This window comes from Neltuma alba, unplaced genomic scaffold (genome assembly GCF_004799145.2).
Source record: "Neltuma alba isolate B1F8T4 unplaced genomic scaffold, ASM479914v2 tig00004508_pilon, whole genome shotgun sequence".
Taxonomy (NCBI): domain Eukaryota; kingdom Viridiplantae; phylum Streptophyta; class Magnoliopsida; order Fabales; family Fabaceae; genus Neltuma; species Neltuma alba.
This window is the reverse complement of record NW_021633738.1, coordinates 369,645-393,433: the sequence shown is the minus strand read 5'-3', so window position 1 is coordinate 393,433 and position 23,789 is coordinate 369,645. Positions and strand designations below refer to the sequence as shown.

At 34.3% G+C, this 23,789-nt stretch overlaps 1 protein-coding gene across 1 annotated transcript; it reads left to right on the top strand.

Annotated features, from left to right (window-relative positions):
- The first annotated feature begins 13,459 nt into the window (after window positions 1–13,459).
- Window positions 13,460–15,605, top strand: LOC114744995 (uncharacterized). Its single transcript, XM_028933133.1, has one exon. It carries the CDS (start codon window positions 13,661–13,663, stop codon window positions 15,449–15,451), a length of 1,791 nt encoding a protein of 596 aa, XP_028788966.1. The 5' UTR covers window positions 13,460–13,660; the 3' UTR covers window positions 15,452–15,605.
- The last annotated feature ends 8,184 nt before the right edge of the window (window positions 15,606–23,789 follow it).

The window sequence follows — 23,789 nt, the reverse complement described above, 5'->3', positions numbered from 1 at the left end:
ATGCCCCTGTAAAATTGAGAGAGTGTATATATTAAATAAGAGTAAAATTAAAGAGTTACTAAATTTTAAATCATAGTTAATGAGATTTAAAATTTCTCTTAATTTTATTAAAATATGTTGAAAATGACTTATTAATAAAAGTAAAAGATTATTGATTAACTTATTTTCTGTTGCTTGTTTGCAACCCAATTTTACACTACTTTCTGCTTAATTTTCTACGTAACCACACAACTAGGCATCAAAACGCAAGTGCACGCCTCCCAAAAGGCCAAAGCCAAGAACTGTTGCTTGCATGTTAGAACATTTATAGGGTCATAGACTTCGTATTTGAGGGACTAGATGTAGAGTAATTAATTTTTCCCAGCAGTTAAAAAGAAAATGACCCCAAGCAAATTAATTATTTATAAATTCCAAAAAGACAGCAATTAGATTTTAAAATCTCAAATCAGGAATTCATATAAAAATATGTTGTAATTTACTTCTCAAGTTAAATCAATTGTTATTAAAGTGTAGAATAACAGGCTGATTTAAAAATTTAAAATTTAAGTAGTATATTTCTGGGACGCATAATTTAAAACACCCATTGGGCACTTTATGACTTCAGTTCAGAATCCAAAAAGTAAAAATCGTCTGTATCGAAAGCGGCTCACCAATTAGGGGGACGTCATGGGGTTGGACCCGACCCGGAATATCAAAAGCGTCTTTAAGCCCAATCAAGCAACCCATAGACGCTGATCCAATATGGTTAAAAAAATAGTTTTTTTTCCTGATTTAATTTGTGCCATCTATTAACTCGGCTTAATAGTTAATACCCACTTATTGCTTTTTGTAATAATTCACGACATGGACTAAAACCTCAATTTACTTTGTAAAAGATGGACCTAAATTCTATAAAATTAAGTTTTCAATTGAATCTCTCACATATCAATATTCTTAAATTTAGATATAAAAAAAATATTGAAGGTTAAACACATTATTATAGAAATAAAATTCAGTCAGAAATCTCAAATAAATATCAATAAAAATAGAACATAAAAAGAAAAAAAGAAGAAGCTCAATTAAACCCCAATCCCCCAACACCCTTAGGTTTTGTTAGTAAGCGCCAACACTGTTTGCCAATCAAAGCCAAACTATAATTCTGAAAATCCTTAAACCCCAATCCCCCAACACCCTTAGGTTTTGTTAGAGACTCCCAAGCCTTCCAATGTATTTTTTTCTTGTTATCAGTTTCTCCCCACCAAAAATTAGAGATGATGCTATCTAATTCTTGACAAGTCTTCTTGGGATCTAAAAGCAAGCCATAGAATAGGTTGGTATAGCATTTGCCATAGCTTTAATTAGCACTTCACCACTAGCTTGAGAAAGAAAATTCTTATTCCATCCCATTATTCTCTTTCTTATCTTATCTCTAACAAAAGCTAGAGCTTCAACCTTAGATCTATCCCAAAGGATTGGAAGGCCAAGGTAGTGGCCAGGAGAACTAGATTTAGGAATGCCTAGCACGTTACTAACCATGTTCTCAATCGAACTAGGGGTATTTCTAGAAGTATAAACACATGATTTGTCTAGATTTATTCTTTGACCTGAGGCCTTACAGTAGTCCTTAAGAAGACTCTTAAACATAAGACAATTCTTTCTACTTGCATGGAGAAAAAATATAGAATCATCAGTAAAAAGGCAATGAGTTAAAACAGGACAGGTATTAGCAAGCCTAATTCCAATCAAATCACCCCTAACAACATGCTCATTAACCATTTTTGACAAAACATCCGCAACTAGGATAAAGAGGAAAGGAGAGAGGGGGTCTTCGTGTCTCAAACCACATCTAGGGGCAATACGATCAATAGTTTTGCCGTCAACCCTCAAATTAAACCGCATTAAAGAAACACAAAGCATGACCGTCTTAACCCATTCATACTAATCATAACAGCTTCCAGAAAATCCCATTCTACTCTATCATAGGCCTTATTCATATCTAGGTTAATAGCAGCCTCAAATTTCTTCCCTTGCCTATTCTTAAGATAGTGGAAAGCTTCATGCACCATAAATATGTTATCTTGAATTAGATGCCTTGGAACAAAGGCTCTTTGTTGTTTAGTAACAACCCTACCCATGATAGATCTCATTCTATTACTTAAAATCTTTGACAAAAACTTTATAGCTAAAGTTACAAATACTGCTTGGCAAAAATGTCCCACAGATTCTGGTGCATCTATTTTTGGAATTAAAATAAGATCAGTAACATTCACCAAAGCAACATCAGTACCATTCTCAAACCAGTCACGCACTAAATCACAAATCTGAGACCTTACAATCTCCCAAGAATGTTGATAAAACACCCCTGGAAAACCATCAAGACCTGAGGCTTTCAAACTCCCTAATTCAAAGGCAGCTTTCTTAATTTCTTCATTGGAAATAGGGGCCAGCAAGCAAGAGTTTATAGCATCAGTCATTATAAGAGGAACATAAGATAGTACATAATTAAAGTTCCTATTTCCACAATCAACAAACAAATTTCTATAAAAAGAGGAAAAACAAGTTTTAATCTTTTCCAAATCATAAGTCCAAGAATTATCATTCATTTTCAACCGCATAATTTTGTTTTGCTGTCTATGTTGATTGATAGTTGTGTGGGAAAACCTAGTATTATCATCACCCTAGTTTAACCATTTAATTCTAGACCTTTGGAACCAATACTTTTCTTCCCGGGTCCAGATCTCTTCTATTTGTGAAGCTATACTAGTAGCTTTAGCAGCAGAATCTGCATTCCAGCTACCCTTATAGCAGTGTTTAAAATCTGACATGAGCTTGATTAAAAGTTTTTGATTATTTGGGAATGCCTTCTTACTCCAGTCAGTGAGAACTTTCCTAACTCAGTCAAGATTGGATTTAAATAGATACATAATATTCAGACCATTATTACACAAAGATTCCCAATTACTAGCAACTAAGGAGTCATAATCACAATGATCAATCCAGTTTAATTCAAACTGAAAAACTCTATCACTTCCAAAATGTAATATCCTAATATATTATTTTTTTTTAAAAAGAAAGATAAAATAATAATATTTTAATACCAAAAAAAAGAAAGAAGGGAGCAACTTTCCACACTTCCGTTGAAAAATTGAACCGTGGAAAATTGAGGCGTGGAAAAAAATGGAGGCATTTGGATTAGAAAGAAGACTTTAGGGGGAGGAATGAAGACTTTGGGGGAAGGAGAATTAAATGCAGGAAGAAAATTTGCGCCGGGTGGTTAAAAGAAGGGAGATAGAAAGGGAGAAGAGACGCAGAAGACGAAGTGTATGCAAAGAGAAAGAGAGAGAACAAGAATCAAAGAAAGAGAGAGGAGCAGAGAAGGTTTAGCATTTTGAAGAGTAATACAAGCTTTGGGGATCATCTAGATTAATTATTGGTTGAGTAAAGGATTGACCTTATCGTAATCCTTTTTATTACTTTGGTGAGAGATAACCACTTTCCACTTGTTATATGTGCTAATATGTTGTTTGTGAGTATTTTCCTATTTTTGAATAATATTTGTTATTTAGAATTCGAGTAGATATATTATATCTTTTGAGCTATGAAAATCGTCTTGTGGGATTTTTGGAATTGTGATTGAGAAGTTTGGAAAAGATATATGATTTATATCTTATGGATTATACGGAGATAAGATTGAGATATTTTTTATTATATTGTGAATGATTGGTTGTTATTTGGATTTTGGATTGAGCGATATCCTACCACGTGGTAAGGCCGCCATTGGTGCACATTGGTTGGGTTCTTCCTTCATCTCCTAGAGTGAGGGATAGGCCTTTATGGCTTCTTATTCATCCCCCATAGTGAGGGATAGACTTATGTGGCTTGTGTGTTAGCCCCCATAGTGAGGGTTTAGATGATTGAAATTATATATCCATGTTTTTGAGAATTAATAACTGTCCCACTTGACACCTCACGAGCACATGTTAGTATGTATGATGAGTTGAAAAGTTGGTTACTGAGGCGTTTGTCTCACCCCGTGGTTTTTACTATCTTCAGGTGATAGTTCAGGTGGTGACCCATCAAGGAAGGCTCCAGAGGCATAGTGTACTGTTATAGCTTGTATAGCCTCCTGACTTTTGTTATATGTGCTGATTTGTTATATATTGCCATATAGGGCTCATCTACTCTAATGTTGTAAACTAATACTTTTAATTACTACTATCTGATATGGGGGTTGCTGGAAGGCCAGAGATATTTAAGACTTTGCGTATTACGTTCTTTTGATAATGTTGACTTTTGACTAATAGGCTCCATGACTTATATTAAAATGATTTATTAGTTCGTATGTTTGAAAATATAAGTTTGGTTTGGGCTAATGGTTGAATGATATTTCTAGACTTGGGAAGTCCAAGGCCTAAGTTGACGATCGATATTGCTCGTAATATAATTTTATTTCTTTTAACCATGATAGCGATTTTAAAATTTTAAGGTTTCTTCTTTTCTATCATGGTTAATCATTCAAATAAATTGTTAGATTTAATCTAAAATGGTTTTGAAAGAACGGTTGTCACACAAAACCACAGCAATGAGGAGAGATCAAAAGGGGAGAGTGATCAGAACTTAAAGGTTCCAAATTACCTACCTGAGCATTCGGGCAAGCCTTATACCAAGAGCTGTTACACACTACACGATCAATTTGCTCCATGACATTATCATCCTCCAACCGGTTATTAGACCAAGTGAATGTCATTCCTTTATAACCTAGATCCATCAGGTTGCAAGTAGTCATAAAAGACTGAAAGTCACTAAAACATCATAGAGACCGAGTTCTTCCTCCCTCTTTTTCAAAATCAAACAAAAGCTTATTAAAGTCCCCACAACAGAGCCAAGGGGCATCCTAGCCAGGGTTCAACCCCTTCAGTCTCCTCCACCAACCACTACGTAACCTTTCCTTAGACGGACCGTAAATCAATGTCATATATCCAGTAATTAGGTCTAAACCAGCAATAATTTTGATATGAATCAAATTTTTATCAGCTACTACAGCTTCCAACTAAACTGAATCTTTCCACCATATCGCTAACCTACCTCTAATACTCATAGGTTCAACATAAAACTTATTTTGATAGTGTCATCATCTTCTCCATCTTTCAATTTTAATCATTTAAACTCTAGTTTCCATAAGAAAAACCAGAGGGGGTTTATATTTATCACACAGAAATTTCAAATTTCTGCCTGTCAAGGGGCACCCCAACCCTTTCCATAAGAAAAACCAAAGGGGGTTTATATTTATCACATAGAAATTTCAAATTTTTGCCTGTCAAGGGGCACCCCAACCCTTGGTAGTTCCAGTTTAAAAGCTTCATGATGACCCGGTGGCCATTTGTGGCTAGCCACCAAGCCCTTGAGTAGCAAACACATGAGACAAATTTTCAGAGTTTTCAGCAAGGACTTTCCTAGGAATAGAGGCATCCTCCACAATTGAAACTTCAAAGAGGCTTGAACTGTCTTCCTTAACAAAGAGTTTGGATGGACGTTTCTTCCTTTTTCTAGCTATCTCTAAACTTTTACCTTCTGAGAAAGCCAATTGATTCTCTTTATCTAGTTCTAACGGAGCAGCTTCCAGTTTAGCAACTTTTTGTCTTTTTGCAACTTGTTCTTCTTTAGCTTCCTCCAATCCTCTTTTTAGATTAACTCTCTCAAATTTCTGAACAAGCACTCCTTCATATGTTAATTGTGTGAGAGCACGCTTATTTTCTGCAGATTTTTGGCTTTTACTCTTGTCACTGTCTTCCGGTAACTCAACTATGTAGGGTGTCCTTTGCTCATAGATGATATTTGAGGGAGAAGATTGAAATAAGGCTTTTTTGCATCTACCCTTACTTGAGCCTCTTACTTTGCTAACTAGAGGCCTCTCTTTCTCACCCAAAGAGACAAAAGTTCGATTGAGAGTTTTCCTACGTGTAACTAGGCTTTTTTGGACATTTGTATCTGGCTTTAGCCCAAATATACTCCTTAAGCAGGCTAGAGACCTCATCTTCATCCATTTTACTTTCTAACCCATTTACCGAGTGAATGATACCGTTAGCAGATGATCCTTTAGAGTTGTTCATGTTGCCCTTACCTTCCCCACCATCATTCTGACACATCCCCTTATTCTTCGCACCCTATGTAATCGTCGCATTGATTTCCTGACCCACACGAGAAAATGATTCATTCACACTCCTATGGGAAGAGGAAGCTTCACGCGTCAACGCCATTTGTACAGAAACAGAGTTGTCATCTCGAATCATCACCACCGTAGACATGATTTTGACAGGATTAGCTCTCATCTTTGCCGTGAACATTGGTTTAGAAGAGTCCACCTCAGACATAATCTCCTCCATTTCACAGCTTCGATAGTCATGCCCAACTCTACCACAATTATAGCAAAAACTTTGCAACTTCTCATATCAAAAATGAATCCATACCTTATCCATTCCCGGACGAGGAGCCGATAGTCTTGCAAGCAACGGCTTGGAGAGATCAACCTCTACTCTCACACAAATGAAATTATAGAAGATTATATCATCTATTTTCGGATCCTCAAAATAGAGAACCTCCCCTATGGCTTCTCTAATTTTCAGGATATTCTTCTTCATCATAACCCTCAGTGGTAGATTATGAATTTGTACCTAGTAAATGCACTTACTCGATAGCACTTCCCTTACCGTTAATAGAGGCAACCATGGCCGCAAGTTAAGCAGGTAGCCATCAACAGCCCACGGAGCATCCCTGAGAACCCTTTCATATTCCTGCTTCAAACCAAAATGAAATGTGTAAACATTGTCAACCAAAAATTGTATCTCCAATTTCCCTTTCACATTCCAGCTATGATCAACCGCTTTATGAAATGTGGTGCGGGTGATTGGGCAGGGTGACACTAATTTACTGACTAACACAAATCCCCCATTTCTTGACTCTTCATCCTCCCAATCTAGGTCACATTCATTTGGATCTCCCATTATGACCTCCATGAATCAAACCTGCAGAGTAGAAAAGAATAGCCAATGCAAAGCACAAGAGTTCAAGCTTGGAGAGACCAAGCAACGAAGCTCTCAAAGATGGAGAATGGTCGCTCTCACAAGGCAGAGAATTTCGCCCTCACCATAAGAGAGAATAGATCCTTCAGCAGTTTCCCATTAGTACGTACAATTTGAGGATAATGTTAAGGTAATAAGAATCTAAAATCTGAAACATGTACTCCTCTTGCCTTATTTATAAATTATTTTCAAATGTTTCATACAAATAAAAAAAAATCTTAAATTTCGTTAACTCTCATTTAAAATTTAATAACTTTCTAACTTTATCCCTATTTAATATACATTATACCTCATGTAAACAAAATCAAAACAATAATAAATGAAGGGTAAAATTGTACATCTATACAAAAAATTTCTTTCAGTACTTTATAAATAGAATAAAAAAATATTTTTTCTTTCTGCTTCATAAATATGACCAAATGAGTATTAATTGCACAGATATGTTTTGCCCAAGTCACCGAACTATATCCCATGTGCCATTTTCGTTATATACATAAATATGACCCAACTTGGATGGATTTCTTATTTGCTTCGATTCTCTTAACAAAATAATATACATAAAGCCACTTGACTCGAGTATTGCGAGGCACATGTGGTTAAATAATTAAATTTGTTTAAAAATAAAAAAAATATTAAACTTACAATCATTTAAGGTCGTAAATTACACGAAAAAAATATTATATCAAACCTCAAATAGAGACAATATTTTTTTGAAAAAAACAGGGACAATATAAAAAAAATGTGATAAATACTGGTGTCCACAATTGATTCTTACATTACTTAAAATTGAACAGGGTCCTCAATTACTAATTTGATTCAATTTGCGCATATCTTAATCAATTAATAACCCCCCCCCCCACAAAAAAAAGAAAAAGAAATTAGTTCATGGGCGTTCATGGAGTAGTTAACTGAAGCACAAGCCAAGATTAAACAGATTCCGCATACATGTTAATTATTAATTAATTAATTAATTAGTCAGAAGTTTGTGGATCTTTGGTATCGATCGATTTTGTCCTTCTCCTATTTTCTACGAAACAAGGGTTTGGGATTTCGAGCTTACACAATTTCTTATTTTCTTAAATTAATCAATATTGACTTATAGCCCAGAAAAAATAGCAATAAGATTCCTAATTTATAACTTTATATCCAGATTCTCTATAGCGAGGGAGATATATATATATATATATATATATATATATGAGAGGGTTCACAATAAATCGCAACAGTCAACTGTCCAGAGATTTTTTAATACAAAATATTACTAGAAAAGAGATGAGCTTTCGTCGTTCAAATCATCAATACACATAAATATTATAGGAATATCCAAAATATGGGGTTTCCTCCATTTGATACTCGACATAATGATCTCTAAATACATTTAATAATAAATAAAAAATATTAAAGCAGAAAAAAAGAAAACCAAATTTAGTCAAGTCCGCCAAGCATCAGCCGACCGCAAGTCTTACGTTAAAAGACAAACCAAGAAAAACATGCATAAAAAAAATGCCAATTATTAATATTACAATATGAACCCATCATTGCCGTATTTTATTCTAAGTCTGATGAATGGAATATGGATCAAGCTAAGCTACAAAGAAAGAAAATAGCAAAATTTTGTAACTTTGTGTGAAAGCCAACGGAAAGTTCACTATATTTTACACCAACGTGTAGAACATTATCAAGTATATAAACCCAAAGAAAATTGCTCGATTTAAATATTGTTCACACACACACACACATACATATCTACATGAGTTGTCCTATTCCCTATCCCTTCACCTCCAATTCCTTCTCACGTACGGTTGCCCTCCAACGCCTCGGCGGTGCCGCTAGTTCCGGCACCATTCTCGGCCGGCTCCGCTGTGTCGGCCTCTCGGAACCTCTTATGGACGTCAATTTTATAAAACTTTCTTGTTCTGGCCACTAAAATGAGAGATATAAGGGCACCAAAGAAAGTTGCAGCTGTGATAATTATAAACGACATCCTGAAACAATCTGACCCAACACAGTTCAATTCTTTTCCTTCCTCTCTTTTTAACCCTAAAGCTGCCAATTGCTTCTCAGCTTCTTTATCATACAAATGACCAGTGATTCTCACGTTAAGAATATACAACCCAATTGGACTAGCAGAACCACCAAAATTGTACAGAGTTGAATAGTACTTTAACCCAAATAACTCAGATATGATCGCAAAAATCAGAGGCCATTGAGCTCCAAAACAAAATCCAATGATCACAGAAGCTACGTAGAGACCATTCTTAACGTTGAAGGCTATCAGAAGATGTCCCGCACATGAAACTATGAGAGTGAGAGTGAGCATGAGAGTACGAGGGAATGGCTAGATAATATTCAGACACAAAACCTGAGAAGACACGTCCTAGGTAATTCCAAATACTTACGAAGGGACACAAATGTGCTTATACTGTTCTTCGGGTAACCTAAGGATCCTCCAATTTGACCCAAATTGTCAGTCAACGTCCCTCAAATTCAGCAAATGCTGGCCATGAACAGTATAATCATGTCGATACTGAAAAGGGCTTGAAGAATAGTGTAATCCTCACCCCTCTCCGGTGGGCTAAAGACATTCTGCCACCACTTAATCTCCGGTTGACCTTCTCGTCTTGCTTTAGTTATATCACCAAAATTATTTGAACTTTTCAGAGCATTCGTCGTCGTCTCAGTTATCTCCGTCGGTGGGTCGTCGACGACGATGTTCTTGACTGGCTCGGCGAGGGCAAGGCGTTTGGCTTGCCAGAGCTTGAACTCCTCCATGTAGACGATGGCGACGGGGAGGAAGAGGACGACGGCGCCGCTGAAGCCGTTCTCATACTGTCGTGTTTACGTAGCAGAGAGAGTGTTTCTTGGGGAAATTGCAAACAAAGACCCCCAAATATGTAAAATTGTGATTTGGGACTCTAAATTGGGAAAATAACAAATAAGGACCCGATCTCACTTTTGTAAATATAAAATGTGGGTGAAATGTCTGAAATGCCTCTTAGTCAAATTTTGATTTGATTTACTGAAGTTGTCACATGTGATTTGGTATATCCCCAGCCAAATTGTGATTTGATTTACTGAAGTTGTCATTAGCTAAAGTGAACTTGTCATTTCTCATAGTCAAATTGTCATTTGACTGAGAGCTATTTTAAACATTTCACCCATATTTTATATTTGCAAAAGTGAGACCTGGTCCTTATTTGTTATTTTTCAAATTTAGAGTTCCAAATTATAATTTTACATATTCAGAAGTCTTTATTTGTAATTTTTTCATGTTTCTTATGTGCTTTGTATAAAAGTCATTTTATTAAATTTTTAGTATAAATATATTATTTTGTTTTTTATTTTTTTACAGTGTAAATAGTTTTTTTTAAAAAGTATATATATTGAATAAGATAAAGTTAAAAAGTTGTTATACGTTAAAAAAAATTGATGCAATTTAAAGTTTTCCTTACTCAAAATGAAATATATTGAAAGTGCCTATAAATAGAATCAATAGAGTAACTTATTTTACGATATCAAAAAAATAAATACTACCTCATATCTTTCTTGTACAAAAGTTTGTTTAACAGTTAATTTAGTTTTAAATATAAGGCCCTAATTCACTTTATCTATCATCTTTATTCATTTTTTTTTAAAGTGGTCTTTGAATAGTTGCATATGTTAAAAGTTCCATCAAATGGTAGTACTACCTTCGGTTCTTAATTAATATAAGAGTTAGTTAACTAATTTAAGTAGATTGAGAAAATTAGTTACGTTAGTTATTTGTGATAAATAGGTGTGGTGCCTATCCTAAAGAAAATGGTTGAATATCACTTAAAGTGGTTTGGACTTGTGTAGAGAGGCCATTGGAGGCCCCGGTGAGGAGGATAGATTAGATAGTATGGAGTCCTACAAAAAAGAGTAGAAGCAGACTGAGAAGAACGCTCAATAAGATTATTGAATGAAACGTTCTAGTCAACAACATATCTAAAACCTGGGTTGTTGACAAAGTACAATAGCGTCATGTGATTCATGTAGTCGACCTACCTAGTGGGATAAGGTTTTTGTTGTTGTTGTTGTTTGTAATAAATAGATGATAAACTTTGTCTCAGAGCTTATCAAATTACTAGATGCAAAAAATATATAATAAAGTGATGCAACCTAGGTCAAATTCACAGGGAGGGGAACTACTCAACCTTCTGATCGAAAGAGTGTAGACAAATTAAGATAGAAGCTAATGTTTGGTTCGAATTAAAGGAAAAAAAGTATGCCAGAAACATGTTTATTCAATTTCTTTTTTATGAAATGGATTATGAAAGGCGAAATTGACAGAACAAAACAGAGAATACTTGCAGTGATGAACGTTCCCTTGGATCCTCTACGTAGCTTTCATTGCTATTCAGGTTATGGAGTTCGAACCAGAAGAAAAGATCTAATTTATCAATCAGATCCAAATGCAACAATTAACTCTAACTATCCAATCGGATTCATTAAAGAAGAATTGCTACACTTGATGGAATTTGGTCCAGAAGAATAAACCAATTAACATCAATCAATGAAATTCAGAAGACTCTGTTAAGCAAACTATAATCACAATGAACAGCATTTGCGATCAAACGGTAACAGTAAGCACTGCTTGAGTGAATCAATCCGAATACAATCCATAGACCTAAATCTAGGAAAATAAAGTGGAATCGGAGAGAAACACAATAAACTCCCTGTTAAGTGCAAAGCTCCAGCTGCAGTAGATTCTCCAAGAGATCGGGAATTGCCTAGCCTCTCATGGATTGTGGTCGCGCTTCATCAGGTCTGTATCTGCACGCCATTTCAGCTCAGCAGAGGACAAAGCCGGGAGTTGCAAACCCAAGGAATGGTGAACTTCTCCAGAGCCCCCAGAGGATCCAGGAATCCATGAATTCTTCAATGAACTTCGGCGGGAAAACGGAACGAATGTCTCTCTGTCAAAATTTTCTTTTTTTTTCCCCCTCTTCCGCCTCCAACAGATTGCTTGACCGAATCTCCCAATTTCCAGAAGTGCCCTTCTTCTTTTTTTTTTTTTTTTTTAATTCCAAGTACTTCAACCTACACCAAGTAAAACCAAGTGATTCTCAAATAAATTTCAACATGACATTTTTTTGAATAATTCCCATACTCTTCCTGAAGATACTTAAATCAAAATTGATACTCTTTAACTTGCCAAATTGCGCAAATCACTTGATTAAAGATGTGAATTTAAAGTAGAAAAATATATGTTTATTAATAGGTATTGTCTTTCTTAAAGTATCCTTAGTAATTAAATATATTGATTGAAACTACTATTATTACAATGACTATTTTAGAAAAATAAATAAATATAAGAAAAAAATGGATTGTGGTCTTATATTTAGAGCCAAAGCAAAAGTCAAACGAGCTCTTATATCTTATATTAAGGACCGGAGGTAGTACTAGCTAATACAATGATTAACAGAAGTATTTTAGGAAAGATAACACTTATATTACAAAAAACTAACTTAACAAACTTTTTTAATTTATTCAAATTAATCACCTGGCTTTTATATTAAGGATGGAGGTAATATAAGAGGAGGGTTTGTTCTCATAACATACAAAAGTGCCTCTCTTTTTTTTTCCTTTGCTTCCAAACACTTGCTCAACTTGGTTATTCCCATTAACAATTTCAATTTAACTTCCTCATATTGCCGGCGTCTGTGTGAACAGAGACATTCCATTAATTATATGAGTTAATATATTATGGTTGCTATAGTTCAATTGAAGTTTGGTTTTAATTCCTATAATTTCAAATTATACTTTTTGTTCTTATAGTTTCATGAGTACCTGATTTGAGTTTAATGTTTAATTAAGGCTTCAAAACTCGTCAAAGATACAATAACTGCCTTGTACCATTCGTTTCAAAGGATAGATTTCCATGGACAAATCAGACATATTAAAAAAAAGTACAATAAATACATAAAAGTATGAACTAAACCATCAAATCTGCCCATCATTAAAAGCATCGTTGTGTTATTGCCAGAAGAAAACATCAGTATTGTGTTAAATAAACTGAAGTTATTAAAAGCAAATAAAGGAAAAACAAAAAATAATAATAAATACTGTTTTGAATTTCTAAAAAGGCTTATAAATTTTCCTGTAGAAATACATACATTTTTTAAATAGAGGGATTAATTTTGGCAAAAAAGGAAAGAAATAGAGGGAGTAATTATTAGCATGGAATTTAAGATATGAATTCTGATTAAATCATATATATATTATAAAAATTGTAAGGTGTCCATATTTTACACAAATTAATTAATGCAAAGTGAGCCCAGTGATTTAACATTTTAACTAACACTTCAGATTAATAAAAAAAGTAACACAAAAAGTAAGGAAATTGATATATGGTTCATATCAAATTCAAACCCGGAGATGGTGTACGGTTGATATAACGGTGCTGCTTGCACTGAAATTTCACTATATAACTCCACATAGCTAGCCAGCAACCTTTATCTCGCACACAATTAATTTTGCCCAGGCCGTTCGATCATTATCTTCCTCGAACCAAACAAAATCGCACAATTTGGTGGCCCACTTTTTATCATCATCTTCCTGTAACTCCCTCTGCTCCAAACATGGTGGTCTCATCACAACCACACACCCCCACATGCCTCCGACCGTTGAGGTCCTTCACCCTCCAGCTTCTCACCGGCCGGTGGTTCATGATATTCTCCTCTTTCCTCATCATGTCCTTCTCCGGCGCCAGCTACATGTTCGCTCTTTACTCTCGCGACATCAAGTCCGTCCTCGGCTACGACCAGTCGACCCTCAACCTCCTCTCTTTCTTCAAAGACCTCGGCTCCCACATCGGAATCCTCTCCGGCCTCCTCAACGAGGTTACTCCGCCCTTCGTCGTCGTCTCCATCGGTGCCGTCCTCAACTTCTTCGGCTACTTCATGATCTGGCTCGCCGTCAATCGTAAATTTCCCCACCCGCCTGGTGTCCCTCTCATGGCTTTCTATGTTTTCATCGGCGCTAACTCTCACTGTTCCACCAACACCGGCGTCGTCGTCACCTCCGTCAAGAACTTCCCCGGCTCTCGCGGCATCGTCATCGGAATGTTGAGCGGCTACTTGGGCTTGAGCGGGGCAATCATCACTCAGTTATATTACGCTTTTTATGGGAACGATTCCAAGTCTCTTCTTCTGCTCATGGCTTGGCTTCCTACGGCAACTTCGCTTCTGTTTGTTCCAGTCATAAAGCACCATAAAGGGCTTCAACAGCAAAACGACACAAGAAATTTTTACAAGTTCGTCTACTTGTCGCTTGTTCTCGCGGGTTTTCTTCTCGTCATGATCATTCTGGAAAAATGTCTCAAATTTACCCAGAACGAGTATTATCTTACATCTACCTTTATGCTTCTCCTTCTCATCCTGCCTTTCGTCGTTGTAATCACTGAGGAGCTCAAGGTTTGGAAAGCCAGACAATTACAAGAACCTCAGAAAGTAATCACCATAGCCACAGAAAAGCCCAATCTCGAGTACGAGAAGACGAAGCACAAGCCTGAAGAAGAACAACACAGAGAAGCTTCTTCTGTGTCTTGTTCATGGTGGAGAAACATATTCAGGAAACCAGAAAGAGGGGAAGACTATACAATCCTGCAAGCAATTCTAAGTCTAGACATGGCGATTCTGTTTTCTGCAACAATATGTGGGCTTGGAGGTACCCTCACAGTGGTGAACAACCTGAGCCAAATAGGGACAGCCTTAGGTTACTCACCACACAGCATAACAACGTTTGTGTCTCTAATGGCGATCTGGATCTATCTGGGGAAGATAGTACAAGGGGTGATCTCAGAGTTCATGGTGACAAAGCTAAAATTCCCAAGACCCTTCATGCTCACATTAATTCTGGTCCTTTCATGCGTGGGCCATCTTCTAGTAGCCTTCAACGTCCCAAATGGACTGTACGTGGCCTCAATAATTATAGGGTTTTGCTTCGGAGCAAACTGGCCAGTACTTTTCTCCATTATTTCTGAACTTTTCGGACTCAAATACTACTCGACGCTTTATAATGTAGGGTCAGTGGCGAGCCCTATAGGGTCGTACTTGATGAGTGTGAGAGTGGCTGGTTATCTGTACGATAAGGAAGCCATGAGGCAGTTGGGTGAGAAGGGTTTGAAGAGGAAGAAAGGAGAGGAACTGAACTGTAAGGGGAATGAGTGTTACAGATTGGCCTTCTTTATTATCACAGGGGTGACCTTGTTTGGGGCACTGGTGTCCCTTATTTTGGTGGCCAGGACAAGAAGCTTTTACAGAAGTGATATTTACAAGAAGTTCAGAAAAGAGGAAGACAATCATAACGAGACAGAAATGGGTGTGGTTCACAAAGAAACTGGACGACCACCACCACCAAGTGCAAATTAGCTAGTTGATGCATGGAGGGTAGTACTGTAAAATTATATATCATGCTTTCCCATTAGTGTGTGTAGGTCTTGAACAAGGATAGAAACGTAGAAGTATACAGAAAATACATAGTTTGACATAAATAAATGATTGCCTTTATATTGGTTCTTCGGAATTCCTTTTTCTTTGATCTTTTTAACAGGTGTTCTACTTTGGAATTGTTCAGCAGGAAATAAGGAATTGTCCACATCAAGTTATTAACATTTTTGAGTAGATGTATTGACATAGATTCATCAAATTATATATATATATATATATCGTATAATCTTAAATGCTACGTACGGTGTTGTGTTTCACATCTCTATATATCGGACAAACCGTGAGAGATAAGACAATAAAAGCACAAGCCAAGATTTTGACTTGTGCAGTTTGATCTTCTCTCTTGAAGATAATCAAACTGTTACCTACCAGCAATTAAGTCCTTTATGAGATGGTTAGCCGTCTCGTGAGGGAGAAAACACTAATTCAAATTTTAGGAAACATTGTTGGGAGAATTTTAATCTTAAAATTCCTTACATGATAAAGATTGGTTTTAAGTCTAAATTAAGTTGAGATACTCCAAGTGTCTGTTTGGGATCACGATGAAAATTCTCTATAAGCACATTTCACGTAAGCTAACACAAAACTCCTCTCACGTACTTGCCTTGTATTCCGTAAATCACTATTAAAAAGTTATTAAGTTAACAAAAAAAAAAAAGTCCTTCGCATATGATTATTCTCATTTAATGTATTGATACTTAAAAAAAAATACTTCTCCGCTCCTTAACATAAGATCTAGTTGTTAAGTTAATTTTAGTTCTAAATATAACACATATTTCTTATTTTTGTCATTTTTTCCCTAAATTATCTTCATAGATACTCTCTCAACCATAATCAAATAATTAAGGGAGGGAGGATATTAAGAAAGATAATTATGATATTTTAGAAAAAAAACATGTCATATTTTTTATAATTAACTAACTTATCTGATTTTCTTAATCTAATCAAATTAGTTAAATAAATTTTATATTAAAAACCGAAAAAAATCTGAAGCCCACCAATTTTGACTTGGGGCTTGTGGCATTACCGCATCAATGACAGAGCTGACGAGGGAGTATCCTGATTAATTGCGCGACCCCATTGATAGCTAGCTGGCCCTGCCCCGACGTTAATGAATGCTTTGAAAACAAATTAATAAGAGGCTTGTTTTTTTTCTTTGAAAATAAAATAGACAAAGGAAAACAAGTTTTAGAACATGCTTTTCAAAGATATAGAGTTGTTTTGAAAAGGAAAACTAAAAGCTTATAAACAACAACTTCGTAGGACTTCCTTGTACGTCTAAAGAGGCAGAAACAAATCAACGTCTGCGTTATACTATCTCTAGTGAGTTAGTTGATTAATTTGAATAGATTAAAAAAAATTAGTTAAATTGGTTATTTGTAATAAATGAGTGTTATTTTTTCTAAAGTATCCTTACTAATCAAATATATTAGTTAGAACTATCATTATCACAAAGATTATCTTGAGAAAAAAAGAATAAGTATATAAGAGACAAAATGAATTGAGATGATCTTATACTTAAAACCAAAATAAAAAGTCAAATGAGCTTTTATATTAAATACTGGCAGTACTAATTTGTGTGTATAGCTTGCATATATGCCCTAGCTTGGAATTATAGTGATGTTTTTTTCCTTTGGAAAAACATAAGGCTATTGTTTTATATAAGTCCAAACATAGTTTTTTTTTCCTCTTGTTTTTAATGGACAATTACCCGTAGAATTTACGACTTTCCCTCTTCCAAAAGGACTGCGCAAATAGCGTTTGTTGGATTTGACAATTGACTACATCTCATGTTTTGTTGACTTTCTGAATACTGATTATTGTTAGATTTCGCAAAGTTCTGAACTAGTCTCTAGCACTAGCTAGTTTATCTAATATCACTAATTGCTCCGTCCATTTTAAATCTAAGACATTTTTTAAAATAAGTCTCGTGTTTCAATATGTGCAAGGATTTTTATGAAACTTTACTTGAGAGCAATTAATATTTTCTTTACTTCAAATTCTTTAGGAGTGTATCAAAATTACTTACCTTCTATTACAAACAAGAATAGTTAATTATTGGCACTTAAAAATGGCAGACAAATGGGGACCTAAATTACCCAATCATTTCTCTTTTTAAGGTTGGACTAAGTGAAAATTAATGCCTTATATTTATAAAAAAGAAAGGAGTATTAATGTAGACAGACATTTAGCCTCATTTGGATCTTCTTGTAATTTTGTGAAAGGGGTTGCTAACGCGTGTGGAAATGGGCGATTGGGAATTCCAATTAAATACTCTCTCCGGTTCAAAATATAAACTAAACTTTATTCATTTACGTTTATCAAAAAACTAATTAAAATCAATTTAAAACAATAAATATGTAAAGTATATATTTGTTTCCTAACGTACTCTTATTAATGAAGAGAATAAGTAAAAGATACAATAAATGAATTAAAGAGAAAATAAAATATATTAGGGTAAAATTAGAAAAAACTTATTAAATGCTTGGATAAAAGTGAATGTTATCTTTTAAAAAAAACCAAACCCTTTAAAATAGTTTAGTTTATATTTTGAACCGGAGTGGTAGATATCTTGACCCTTTGCATGTTCCAATAGGCCTTCACACATATACACATAAAGCACCTAATTAAAGGCATTCAACTGCTCATCCATGTTCAGGTCAAAAAAAAAAAAACTGCTCATCCATGTGACTCAGTAAAATAAAGTGTATATATTAAATAAGAGTAAAGTTAAAGAGTTGTTAAATTTTAAATTAGAGTTAGTGAGATTTAAAATTTTTTTTAATTTTATCGAAATATGTTGAAAATGACTTATTAATGAAATTGGAAGATTAGTGATTAACTTATTTTCTGTTCCTTGTTTGCAACCTAATTTTACATTATTTTCTCCTTAATTTTCTACGTAACCACACAACTAGGCATCAAAACGCAAGTGCACGTCCCCAGAAGACAGGCATGTAAAGTACTATTGCTTGCATGTTAGAAGATTTATAGGGTCATAGAGTTCGTATTTGAGGGACTAAAGGTGAAGTAATTAATTTTTCCCAGCAGTTAAAAAGAAAATGACCCAAAGCAAATTAATTAGCTATAAATTCCAAAAAAAAATGGTACTTAGATTTCAAAATGTCAAATCAAGAATTCCTATAAAAATGTTTTGCCATTTGTTTCTCAAATGTAAATCAATTATTTTTAAAACACAGGCTGATTTGAAATTTTAAAATTAAAATAGAATTTTATTGAGATGCATAATTAAAAAAAAAAGGATTTAGAATACCTATTGGGCACTCTATGACTTGAGTTCAGAATCCAAAAATTTAAAATCCTTTTTTTTTTTGTTACAAATTTTAAAATCTTTTGTGTCAAAGACGGCTTACCAATGACCGGGACTTGATGATTTGGGCCCTGACCGGGAATATAATATATGAATGGCTTGTTCTTGAAGCCCAATTTTTGTTTGTCAATTCTCCCGATAGAAATTCTCATGTTCATTTATGTACCGGGAAAAAAAAAATCTTATGTGTATTTAAACTCAAAAAGGAAATTCTCACATGCCTTTCAGCTTATGCTGGTCCAGGTAGAAGGGACTTGGACACTTAAATATTATGTCTTCGGTTTGATCCTTGGGATTGTGTGTATAGAAAAAAGGGATAATTAATCTGTAAGTCCCTATAGTTTTAACCGATTTTGAATCAGGTTCCTATAATTTTATTTCTTTTTATTAGGTCCTTATACTTTCACATATTTGTAATTAGGTCCTTGTATTTACTTTTCTTTTTATCAAATCCTTATAAGTTCACCTCATTTTTAATTAAGTTCCTGAATTTTTTACTCTTTATTTTATGAATTCTAATAATATTATTCTATAATCATACAATAGTATATATTATTTAATATTAGTCTATAAAACAATAATATTCTAAAAATAATGAATTATTATAATAATTTTATTTTTTGCCAGCAAGAAAATATTAATTGTTGTAAAAAAAATTCCTGAATTAATTAATTATATTACTTATATTAATTTCATTTCATTATTAGTATTTTATATTTCAGTAATCTACTTAATTAAGTTTATATTTAACTAATAAATAAAAATTAAAACAACATGGACCTGGTTAAGAATTTAGGGAAATTATAAGGACTTTATAAAAAGAAAAATAAATGCAAGACCTAATTAAAAACATGTGAAAGAATAAGGACCTAATAAAAAAAAAACTATAAGGACCTGATTCAAAATTGGTTGAAACTATAAGGACTTGCAGATTAATTAACCCTAAAAAAAACATTGTTGGGAGAAGTCCCCGTTACGGTGCCAAACAGTACTCTGATAGATCAGTTTAGGGTGGAAGGATATTTTGGGGGAAAAAAAAGGGGAGGATTACCGCCTTTGGATCCAAAGACTTTAACCCCACCTTACCACTTGCCCCTTGCATGCACTAGATAGCCACGAGAAGGAAGAAGACGGTTAAAACTCGGTTGAAGAAAGGGCCAAGCTGGACTCGACCAGAGAAAGGGCGAAGATGCAGAGAGAAAAAATGGATTTTTTTTTTCCAGAACAGTGAGGGAGAAGAGAGAGAAGAGAGAAGGGCAAATCTGGTAGTTGCATTTTTGAACGAGTATTAAATGCTATTTTAACGGTAAATTGACTTCTTAAACGCACCCACGTGATTCTTCCAAAGGGGTGTTTGGCATTACAAAAAAAACACTTCCCGAGAGTATTTTTTTATAAATTAAAATAAATTTTTTTATATATTTATTTTGTATATCGTAAAATTATTTTTAAAATTATGATTTAATTTTTATCTAGAGATCTTGAAACATTCCACCTTACCAAGGTTTTCTCCAAAAGCAGATCCATTAGCCCTAGCTAAGCTCCAAAAGTCAGTTTCACAAATTTTGAAGCACTTTTCCTCTCATAAATGCTGACCCAAACAGATGATATGTGTATAAAACGAACGAAACAGATTTAATTTGTGCCATCTATTAACTCGGCTTAATAGTTGATACCCACTTATTGCTTTTTGTAATAATTCACGACATGGACTAGAACCTCATTTTGCTCTGTAAAAGATGGACCTTTTAATTTTATAAAATTATGTTCTCAATTGAATCTCTCGCATATCAGTATTCTTAAATTTAGATATAAAAAACATATTGAAGGTTAAACACATTATTATAGAAATAAAATTCCGTCAGACTTATCAAATAAATATCAATAAAAATAGAACATAAAAAGCAAAAAAGAAGAAGCTCAATTACATATTTGAAAAAGACAAACTTCCACTTCTACCCCTCCTCATTGTTACGTACAATTTGAGGATGATGTTAAGTTAATAAGAACCTAAAATCTGAAACAACATTTATTAATTACACGGATATATTTCGCCCAATCACCCAATTACTACCTTTGGCCCTTAATATAAGAGATAGTTGACTAATTTAAGTAGATTAAGAAAAGTAGTTAAGTTAGTTATTTATAATAGATATGTGTTGTCATTCTTAAAGTATTCTTACTAATCAAGTGTAGTTGTTAGAACTATCATTATTATAACAATTACATTGAAAAAAATAGATAAATATGATAAACAAAATGAATTAGGATCTTATATTTAGAATCAAAATGAAAGTTAAATCAACTTTTATATTAAAAATCGAGATATATATATATATATGCGCACGCATGCACAAATAAATATGACCCAACTGGGATGGATTTTTTATTTGCAAGGAACGAAAAACTGGACTGGAAACTAAACCGGTCAAGACATCAAGGGTCACTAGTCAGACCGGCCATATGAAAATAATACAATTTAATTGACAACATTAAAATAGAACAAAATTTATAAATAATAATAACTATAAAAAAAAGAAAGTTACAAAAGTAGCTTAATTGTTTAACTGTACCAAGCAAACATTGACTATTCTACTTTCAGATTTCATTCACATAGACGTTTATTCATTGGTCTTGATTTATTGATATTCTAAATGATTATTACGTCGTTAATTAGATTCAAGCAAGATAGTTACTGTGACAAGGTATTACGGCAGGGTCCTTGGTTCGTCATGGGACATTATCGTGCGGTGCGGCGGTGGATCCCTAACTTCACCCCCAGGATTCGGGAGATTCCTATGAAAATGATCATCTGAGTGAGAGTTACGCATTTACCCAAAAAAAATATAATAAAGGCTCTTCCTGTAGAGATTAGGGAACAAGATTGGGACGTCACTGAGGGTGGAAATGGACACTCCGGTTCAAGGTCAGGGAAAGAAGTCCAATGTTGAAAGGGGAAGGTTTGCTTGAATGAGTATTGAGATCGATTCGTGTAGAAAGGTTAAACAGAGGTTTATTATTTGAAACGTTGTTTTCTCTGCTGAATACGAAGGTCGGGAACTTGTTTGCTTCCATTGTGGCTGCTATGGTCACACGAAAGAGGCATGTCCCCATAGGTGCAATCAGGCAAGCTCGACGCCAGATGCTTCAACTGAGGAGGTTTCAGCGGAGCCCCACTCACCGGCCAGAAAAGAAGACGAAGAAGAGGTGAGGAGCATTTATTATCCGGCAGGCTCAATCGGCGGGGGGACAAGAATAAAAAACTTTAAGCCGGGCAACCCATCAATCTGACCGGTTTCCTAGTTGAACCGATTTTTAAACAATTCATTTGGGAGGCGGTTTTTTCATCAAATTAGACTGGACCAACCACTGGTTCACCGGTTTTTCAATTGAAGCAGTCGGTCTAGTCGGGTTTTTTTCTTGCTTATTTGCTTCGATTTTCTAAACAAAATAATATATATAAAAACTAGTTGCCTTGAGTATTGTGAGGCACATGTGGTTAAATAATTAAATTTGCTTGAAAATAAAAAATATATTAAACTTACATTTATTTAAGGTCGTAAATTATGCGAAAAAAACATTATATCAAACCTTAAACAGAGACAATAAATTTTTTTTTTGGAAAAAAACAGGGACAATATTAAAAAATGTGATTAATACTCGTGTCCACAATTGATTCTTACAATACTTAAAATTGAACAGGGTCCTCAATTACTAATTTGATTCAATTTGCGCATATCTTAATCAATTAATAATCCACCCCCCGGCGCAAAAAAAAAAAAAAAAATTGTTCATGGGCGTTCATGGAAAAACCTTTTTTAAAACAGTGCTTGATCAAACTTAACTAGTTAACTGAAGCACAAGCTATCCATTTTGTCCTTCTCCTATTTTCTACGAAACAAGGATTTGGGATTTCGAGCTAAATATGACCAAATGAGTATTAATTACAGGGATATGTTTTGCCCAAGTCACCGAACTATATCCCATGTGCCATTTTCGTTATATATATAAATATGACCCCACTTGGATGGATTTCTTATTTGCTTCGATTCTCTTAACAAAATGATATACATGAAGCCACTTGACTCGAGTATTGTGAGGCACATGTGGTTAAATAATTAAATTTGCTTGAAAATAAAAAATATTAAACTTACATTTATTTAAGGTTGTAAATTACCCGAAAAAAATATTATATCAAACCTTAAATAGAGACAATTTTTTTTTTGAAAAAAACAGGGACAACATTTAAAAAAAATGTGATTAATACTCGTGTCCACAATTGATTCTTACATTACTTAAAATTGAACAGGGTCCTCAGTTACTAATTTGATTCAATTTGCGCATATCTCAATCAATTAATACTCCCCCCCCCCCAAAAAAAAACCAAAACAAAAGAAATTAGTTCATGGGCGTTCATGGAAAAACCTTTTTTTAAGCAGTGCTTGATCAAACTTAATAGTTAACTGAAGCACAAGCTAAGATTAAACAGATTCCAGATACATGTTAATTATTAATTAATTAGTCAAAAGTTTGTGGATCTCTGCCATCCATTTTGTCCTTCTTCTATTTTCTACGAAGCAGGGATTTGGGATTTCGAGCCAACACAATTTCTTATTTTCTTAAATTAATCAACATTGACTTGTAGCCCACAAAACATAGCAATAAGATCCCTAATTTATAATTTTATATCCAGATTCTCTTTAGCGAGGGAAATATAAAAATCTCAACAGTCAAGAGTTCAGGGATTTTTTTAATATAAAATATAACTAGAAAAGAAATGAGCTTTCGTCGTTCCAATCATCAACACACACATATACTACAGGAATATCCAAAATATGTGGATTCCTCCATTTGATACCCGATATGATAATCTCTAAATACGTTTAATAATAAATAAAAAATATCAGAGCAGAGGAAAAGAAAACCAAA